The sequence below is a fragment of the Vulpes lagopus genome, chromosome 2 (assembly GCF_018345385.1).
Source record: "Vulpes lagopus strain Blue_001 chromosome 2, ASM1834538v1, whole genome shotgun sequence".
Lineage (NCBI taxonomy): Eukaryota > Metazoa > Chordata > Mammalia > Carnivora > Canidae > Vulpes > Vulpes lagopus.
In genome coordinates this window covers 81,236,859-81,246,047 of record NC_054825.1, presented here as the reverse complement: position 1 = coordinate 81,246,047, position 9,189 = coordinate 81,236,859, and the positions used below count along the sequence as shown (strand labels likewise).

The window sequence follows — 9,189 nt, the reverse complement described above, 5'->3', positions numbered from 1 at the left end:
ATGTGTCATTTGATAAAAGAAAATTTCCTGGGGGTGCCTGCCTTGGCTCAGGTAAAGATCCCAGGGTCCTGGAATTGAGTCCCACATCAGGTTCACTGCAGGGAGCCTGCTTCTCCGTCTGCCTGTGTCTTTGCATCTTTCTCTGTGTCTCTCATGAATGAGTGAGTGAATGAATGAATGAATGAATAAATAAATAAATGAATGAATGAATGAATGAATGAATGAATGAATGAATGAATAAATAAAATCTTTAAAAAAGAAAAAAGAAAAAAAAATTTCCTGGCTCAGGTTTTCAATACAGTTCTGATTCATTGCTAAGGATGATGCGTAAACATTTACATTTGTAAGGTGTAAGGACCCAGGCAAACTCAGGGCACAGATAAGCTGTAGGAAATAACTTTCAAACAAAGCACTGATGAATCAAAATTTGTGGAACACTTTTATTCATGTATTGAACATGCTAAGAAAAATATTCTGGTGGCAGTAGTAGGGAAAACACTGGCAACAGAGTAAAAAACGATTCTCATTGTTTTCTCCGGGCCTAAAATTACAGACATTTTCTTTAGTTGAACTTTCAATCTAACTAAAAAGTGAAAATAGCATTTTTTTTCCCCAGCTTCATTGAGGTATAATTGACCAAATTGTGTGTATTTTAGGTGCACAACATGATGAGCTGATATATGCACCTACGGTAAAAAGACGTTTTAAGGACAAGAAAAAGGAATTTAGCACAAAATATATAAATTTGAGAATACGGTGCTTTAGAAACAGACGTCTTAAAAATTTCAATAGGGGTCATACCTAGACATTGTGATTTTTCAAGAAACCATGAACGGTATCTTAAGCGCTTTTCTTGAAAAGATGGTGTTTGAGGTTCTGAGGGCGACGGGCACCGTCGGCTCTCCCAACGCCTGCAGAGCGAGGTGGTGCAACGCAGCAGCAGTGCTCCAGAGGAAAAAGGTCTTCCCAGGGGCACGCAGCTCGGGCCCCAACACTCAGACTACAACTCCCATCGTCCCCCGGGCCTCGACGCCGGCTCCTCAGGCCCGCCGCGACCCCGGCCGCGCATGCGCGTAGGCTTTTCCGTCCGCTCGCCGACTGCGGAGGCTGGGCGGGGCTCCCGGGCGCTCGCGGGACGGTACCGCCCTCCGGCCGCTCCCCCGGCTTCTCTTCGGACCGTTAACCTCGAATGAGGAACGAGTGGGGAGGGCAGGGAGGGGCTGCGGCGGCGCTACTGCAGCCCGCCGGGCCCGGGGCTGGGGGCGGCGAGGTCACGTAACGGCTGCTCCGGCGTCGGCCCGCGGAGGGGGCGGCCTCCCCGGCAGCCCGAGCCCTCCTGCGCACGCCGCGGCCGCGAAACAGTTACCGGCTGGTAAACAGCAGCTGCGCGCGCACCCGCCCCGGCTGGCGCCGGAGTCCCGCGCCCCGCGCCCCGCACCCGCGCCCCGCACCCCCGCCCCGCGCCCCGCGCCCCGCGCCCCGCGCCTGCTCGGCCCGGGCCGGCCTGCCAGGCCAGCGCCTCGCTGGGACCCGAAGGAAGGACGGCGACGGCAGACCTCGCCGCGGGCCTGTGGGGGAGAGAGCGGAGCGGCGGCCGGCCCTGCCCCACGCCCGGGAGCCCCTGCGAGCCGGCCGTGCGCTCCACGGGTTAGCGACGACCCGCCTGGACGCGGAGCTGCAGCCCCGGGGGGCTCGATCCGCTCCGTAGCCGCCGCCTCCCGGCCCCCAGGGCCCGTCTGCCGCAGGAGCGGGCCGGCCGCTTAGGACGAGACCCCGCTGCGCCCCCGTCCTTTGCTCGCCCTGTTTGTCGTCTTGGATCCAGGGTGCGGGCATCTTTCCCGTTATGCTTGCGCATCTCTCCCAGCAGACCCAGGAGGATCACTGGCCTCGACAACACCGGGTGGCCCTGCGCACAGCCCCCAGCCAGACCTGCGGGGCGTGCACCTGATGCACAACAGGTGGCCGGGTGTACACCGCTGTGCCATCTGGTCTGTGCTGTGTCCGCCCCGTGAGGGTGGGCCTGCGCGCACTGTGCTCAGCTAGAGCCGTGGGGCCTCTTCCAGGTAAAAGCTTGACCACCGCGGCGGAAACCGGGGGTCGAGGGAAGAAGGGCTCGGCCTGCTCCTGTGACACCATGGCACTGAGCCTGCAGCCCTGGACCGGGGAGACAGCTACATGACTCTTCTCTCGGAAGGAACGAAGTTACACGACATTGGCAACGTTTTGTCCTTTTTTTTTCTCTTAAATATTTACTAGTAGTGCCCTTTCTAAGATAATCTGAATTCTGAGTCGAAGGATTCTTATTTGGGACTTTTTGTGTGGTGTAAATCAAGATTATTGAGGTGTTGTTTTTTTTTTTTTTTTAAGTTTTTCTATTTTTGCAACCAAAAGTAGCTCGCGTAGGAGGAAGGATTTTTGCAGGGGTTTTTCCTTTTTTTCTTTGTTCTTCTAAAGGAAAACGGAATAATGCATCCTCCAGAAACCACCACCAAGATGGCTTCAGTTCGGTTCATGGTGACACCAACGAAGATCGATGACATTCCAGGTTTGTCAGACACCAGCCCGGACCTCAGCTCCCGGTCCAGTTCCCGAGTAAGATTCAGCTCACGGGAAAGTGTGCCTGAAACCAGCCGCAGCGAGCCCGTGAGTGAGATGTCTGGAGCCACCACTTCTCTAGCCACTGTTGCCCTGGACCCAGCCAGTGATCGGAATTCTAACCCCCAGGACGTTACGGAGGGTGAGTAGCAGGAGGAGGATGCGATACTTTCATTACCGCCCTGTTTACCTGGTTGATTGTCTCCTGGGAAATCACTTTTCCATTATGCAGTAATTATCAGGAACCCAGGTCCTTCCATTCGAGACGCCTAGGAACCTTCCTTTGGAGTGATGGTCAGCACAGTGACTGCCTGCAGCGATACTTTGCCATGCAGGAAGGAAAGTAGATTTGTATTTTGACTTCTGCATTTTTGCCTCCTTCAAGTTGAAAAGCGTGTTTCGGCTAGGAATGAATATCAAAGAATTTAATACGTTTTCAGCACAGAGGATCCTAAATTGTGAAATTTACTGGAGAGTTAGCTTTGGGGCCCTAATTATCACAGTCTGCTTTTAAGGCTAGTAACCGGCAGTAGTTATGGACCGTATCTTAGTTACTGGCTTTCCCACAAAGACTTCAGATATGGTATCACAAAATTCTTTTTAAAAATTTAAATTTTAGAGACAGTGGTTCAAGAAGCTAAGCTCACTCAGGGTGAGGCTGATGGGTCTGTTGTGCTACCCTGTGGAATGGAGAAATTCTAAAGAGGCTTTTAGGACCTGACTTTTGTTTAAGTTTTTGACTTTGAATTTTAGCTGGAGGGTATTGAGTCTCTGTGGTCAGTAAGTAGTAGTATACAAGCCACGTCTGACTCAGTTGACCACTACAGACCTTCAGCTGCCTAAACTAATTTATGTTAGGGTTTGGAAGCTTTTGCTGGATTTAGTAGGAAAAGGTGATAGAAGAACGAAATGAGATAAAATGGAAAGGTCAAAACATTTTTCAGACTGTGAGGTAGCGAAGTTTGAGAATTACTGTACTGCTTTATGTTTAGTTTTGTGCTAAATTCTGGCACATGTCAAGTGATGAAAATTTCTCTTAGGAATCTTAAAGGCTCTTAAAATGGTATTCTACCCAAATTTGAAAATCGTAGCTTCTGACTTGACATTTTCCGGGGTCAGGAAATATTGTTCCTCTTAATCTAAAGAGTGCAGGAAACCAGAATGATTTTAGTTCCGTATTTCTGTTTGTGTTTCTGAATGTCTGGAAACAAGGTAGATTTGGTAAAGTTTGTAGTCCTAGAATTCACTTATCCTTGACTAATTAATTTTATGGAGTTATGGACTTAACTATTTTCAACTTCTTGACAAACTTTATACCATATAGTATGGTATTAAAATTACAGTATGGAATAAAAATAACTTAGCATTTTCTCTTTCTCCAGATTAATTCTAAATTGTAGTTTTAGTTTATATCCATCATACTATATTTAGGTTGTAAAAATACCAGATAAAGACTATAACAGTATTAACTTTTTTATTGCCGTAATTGTCATTAGGCAATTTATAGCTAAACGTTGTCAGACTTGTGACTTACATGTTATGGAACTGTAATTTTATTCTGTTTAAAAAGTGAACTTACCGAGTAATGCATTAGCCTTGTAAAACAGGATCCTTATCCAGCCTGCCGTCCTTATCTTATTTACAAGCATTCTTTACAGTATAGAGAGTAGTATCGTTTTACATGATAGGGATAATGCTGGAGACATGTCTAGGTGAAACCTATGTTGCCTGGGTTGGTATAGAAGTTAAGTTAAAGCTTGGCTCTCTAACACATTCCTCAATGTTTAAATACTCTAGTACCAAAAGAAAAATCAACGGTCCAGCCATTAGATTGCAATTTTCACTATATTCTCAGGAAACTAGTTTCCTATTTTACTAATGACCTATCATTTTTCTTTCTACTAAAAAAAAAATTCTTAAGACAACTATAATCTTACACATTTTGCCCACTTCCAGAAGGGCTGGTCAAAATACAATTATTTCATCTTTGGCTTCATAATATGTGGATGCCTTTGTTAGAATTTGATATAGATCTTCACAGGATGTGGTTGTCAAGAAAATCAAGGATATATTAATCTAATATTTGTCTCTGGGCTGAAATTAGTATAGGAAAACAACACCGCATTCTGCGGTTGATTCTAAAGCTCATAGTGCATTTCAGAATTGTGTTTCCTATTTTAATATTTAGAATTCACAATTTTTTGGCCTTTTATACATCATTCTGTGCTTGTGACAATGGTATGATTCTCTCTCCTTTCTCCACAATGCCCATGCCTCCCACATTTCTATCACATTTAAGCTTCCCACTTTAAATTTCTTTTCTTGTCATACACTTTTTACTCCCATCACGCTGCACAACTGAGGGTGGTGAAACAGGAAGTGCTAAATACTTATTTCTATCTGTTTTAATTTTTTCTACTGTTGGCCTTTTGAGTAGATCATTGTCTTTCTGCTACCAAAGTATTTCTAAATGTCCTTTCATTTTGTCAAGTTTCCCTTAGATTTTATGGGACTGTGCAGTTGGTAACTAAAAACAAGAATCTTAGACTGAACTTGCTTGTACATGAATAATGCCTTAAAGATACTACGAATTGTTGAGAATGGATACCTCTGGAGAGTTATGAAAATTGAGTGGAGAATGGGAACTTTTCTTTACCTAAACAATTCAGAAATGGGACGCCTGGGTGGCTCAGTGGTTGAGCATCTGCCTTTGGCTCTGGTCGTGATCCCAGGGTCCTGGGATTGAGTCCCACATTCAGCTCCCTGCATGGAGCCTGCTTCTCCCTCTGCCTATGTCTCTGCCTCTCTCTCTGTCTCTCTCAGGAATAAATAAGTAAAATCTTAAAAAAAAATTCAGAAGGGCACGTACAGTCTTTTATATTGAGGGTGTATGACTCTTATGAACCTCAGATGATCAAGGGTTGAATTCTGAAAGAAAAAAGAAAAGAATTCTGGTTAAACTTCATCTTATAAATGAAGAAACTAAGGCTCACAGAGATGGTTATTTGTAGATCATGGAGTGGGAAAGCCAAGACTGAAGCACAGGCCTCCTGACTTATATCCAGTGCTTTCCATTATCTCATTTTGCTTCTGCCATGATGAACATTTTTTACATTTGCCTCATAACCATCTGGTTATCTTAAATGATTGTTAAAATCATAATTCCCCAAAAAAGAGCAGGGAACATATTTTTATGTGTCTCACGCAGGCTCTAATACATTTTATCCTTTTACAATTTAATGCATGCTTCCTGAAGCTCTGATATATGTGAGGCCCTCCAGTAGGAATTATAGGAAATATGTAGATTAAATGGCTTCTGCCTTTGGAGAGCTTGTGGTCTAGTGGTGAAGATGAAAAGAACATTTTATCCATTCCTTCAACATTTACTGAACTTATTAGAGGTCCACGCCCTGTTCTAGGTATTAAGGATGCAGACCAAGAAAAATCATTCAATGACTGTTCTAAGGGAAGTTATTATCTACTAGAGAAAAGAAAGGAACGCTCATATATATTATAATGCTGCATGATAAACACAAGAATAAAAATACAGCACATTGTAGAATAATGTAATAGAAAAATACGGCAAAGGAAAATGAACTGAGGTAAAAATGGAGACACTTAAAGACTGGAGGACTTGGTGGGGTAAAGTGGTAGTGAAAGATGTAGAAGGATTAAAGATTGTGGTCGGACACTTAAATGTTGGAGTTAATGGCTTCGGAGTGGGGCAGTCCAGTGTTAACATGATCTAGTGTGCAGCCTTGGGAGTAGGTTTTTGAAGTGGAGTAAAAGTAAAAGCCATTTAATTCAAAGAGCTCTAAATATACCATCCTCGAGGGTGGCTGTTTATCAGGTTTTTATTTGGAGGTGTTAGTTGGTAGAGGTGCAAAAATAACTTAGAGCTAAGCCCCTCTTTCAGAGAATCACCATCTCTCTAAAGCTTTCTCTGATTCAATCCCACACCCAGATAAGATCGATCAGTTGTTTACATTCCTATATCCCTTATACAGACTATTACTATAGCACCTATTTCACTTAATTTTGTTGATTTTTTTTATATGTTATATTTCTCAGACAATAAGGTTCTCGTGGACAGGGATGCAAAGTTGATTTGTATCATCAGCATCTACTATACTGTTATGACAGATATAATTTGCACTCAATAAAATACATAATGAGTTGAAGATCTTTAGACTAAAAAAAGACATAGAAATATAAGCAAAGGGATCCCTGGGTGGCGCAGCGGTTTAGCGCCTGCCTTTGGCCCGGGGCACGCTCCTGGAGACCCGGGATCGAATCCCACATCTGGCTCCCGGTGCATGGAGCCTGCTTCTCCCTCTGCCTATGTCTCTGCCTCTCTCTCTCTCTGTGTGTGACTATCATAAATAAATAAATAATTAAAAAATATATATAAGCAAAAATTTAAAATATAAAGGCAAATGTACATACTTAAAGTAGCGATGCTTCATCTGGTTGCATATCAGAATGATCTAAAGATCTTTTTAGAAAATACTTCTGCAAAACAAAACAAAACTTCTGCCCCTTATCTGGGGATTCTGATTTAATTGCATCAGTAGTTTTAAAAAGCTTTTCAGCTGATTCTAACATAAAGCCAGCATTGACAACCACAGATCAAAAGGAAAGAGTGATAAATGCCGTACAAGTGGAAGGACCTTTCCCACCTGATTGGGGTTTCATTGAGTGGATAGGCACAGTAGGCTTTTCCTTAAATGTCAGTAGGTCTTAAATATTTATCTGGCCTTGGAGCCATTACATTACACATGTGTGTTTAGCCTTTTTTGGCTCATCTACCAATTCTGTGTGTTATTGGAGGTCTTATAAATGTCTCTATGCTAAGATTAAATCAGAAAAATGATTGGAAAGCAATCTAATTTTGTTTTCTGTTTGTTTTTTTTAAGAATATGTTTCAGAGTACCAAGTACTTTTCTATACTTTTCCAAGAAACTTCTAATTTTTCCCCAAAATCAAAATAAGTGAATTACACTGTTTTGCCAATCAAAGGTGACTATAACTCTTTTAAACACATCTTTCATATTATAATTGGCCCTTTAGCAGTGCAGGGGTTAGGGGGGCCAGCCCTCATGCAATAGAATATTTGAATATAATTTTTGATTCCCCCAAACCTTAACTGCTAATAGCCTACTATTGACTGGAAGCCTTATCAATAATATAAAGTCAATATTGTATTCTTACAATAAAATAAGCTAGAGAAAAAAAAAATGTTATTAAGAAAATCATGAAAGGGGCACCTGACCTGGGTGGCTCAGTCAGTTAAGCATCTGCCTTCAGTTCAGGTTAGGATCTCAGGGTCCTGGGATTGAGCCCTGCTGTGGCCTCCCTGCTCAGTGGGAAGTCGGCTTCTTCCTCTCCCTCTGCTTATGCTTACTTTCTTGCACATGCTCTCTTTCTCCTCCCTCTCTCACATAAATAAATAAAACATTTTTAAAATAAATCTTTTGGGCAGCCCAGGTGGCTCAGCGGTTTAGCACCGCCTTTAGCCCAGGGCCTGATCCTGGAGATCTGGATCGAGTCCCGCATCGGGCACCCTGCATGGAGCCTGCTTCTCCCTCTGCCTGTGTCTCTGCCTCTCTCTCTCTTTCTCTGTGTCTCTCATTAATAAATAAAAATCTTTAAAATAAATAAATCTTTTAAAAAAATAAATATTACAATGTTTGCTTAGTTCTGAGGTGTACATTTGTCATATTTTATTCGTTTGTCATATTTTTAACATTTCTGATCAGGTGCATTTTTTGGAGAATTTTAACCTGTTAAATTGGTGGGAGTTAAAATTTCAGAATCAAGTCAACATTGTAGATATGTCTGAGACGTTATGCAAATAAAATAAATATGTCTGAGAAATCATTGGTGGCACTTAACAAAATTTCAGAATCAAGTCAATATTGTAAATATGTCTGAGATATTATGTGCAATCTGAAAAAAAGTTACCTTTGGCTGTCTACTGAAAAAATGTGAGGGCTGAAACTTTTTTTCTTCTTAAAATTGGCGTTTTTGTAGTTCAAAAGCCCAGAGATAGAAAACAAAGGTAGCAGTATTAGGAGATCACAGGTATGTTTAGGTCTTAATCCTAACTTTAGTTTGTTTTATCTTTTTAAAAATTTCTTGTTCTCTTAGAGCTGACTTTGTCTCCAGTTGCTCTGCTAAATTAGTCAGTGTCATCTTCTGCTTTGCATTTTTATTCCTGAATTGCTAAGCCTTATTACTTTTCTAATGGTCTTGAGAAATCCATGCAAGATACTCAGTTGATAGCATTCTTTTACAGTCAGAACTATTTGGTCAATAATTTTTGGCAAAGTGACACCTGAATTTCCTAATTTTCTCCATTTTATCAGACAAATCTGTTGTTGTTTTTTTAAGATTTTATTTATTCATGAGACAGAGAGAGAGAGAGAGAGAGAGAGAGAGAGGCAGAGACACAGGCAGAGGGAGAAGCAGGCTCCATGCTTCTCCATTTGGGACTTGATCCCAGGTCTCCAGGATCACTTTGGGCTGAAGGCGGTGCTAAACCACTGAGCTACTGGGGCTGCCCTCACAGCTAGTTTAAAAAAGAAAACACTG

General features: G+C 42.5%; 1 protein-coding gene across 2 annotated transcripts in view; it reads left to right on the top strand.

Annotated features, from left to right (window-relative positions):
- The first annotated feature begins 2,463 nt into the window (after window positions 1–2,463).
- Window positions 2,464–9,189, top strand: part of SLC12A6 (solute carrier family 12 member 6) — an 89,338-nt gene continuing 82,612 nt past the window's right edge. For both annotated transcript variants that reach the window (XM_041744259.1, XM_041744258.1), the window contains exon 1: window positions 2,464–2,737. In XM_041744259.1, coding sequence (XP_041600193.1) covers window positions 2,467–2,737 — 271 coding nt within the window. In that variant the 5' untranslated portion in view covers window positions 2,464–2,466. The remainder of the gene's footprint in view (window positions 2,738–9,189) is intronic.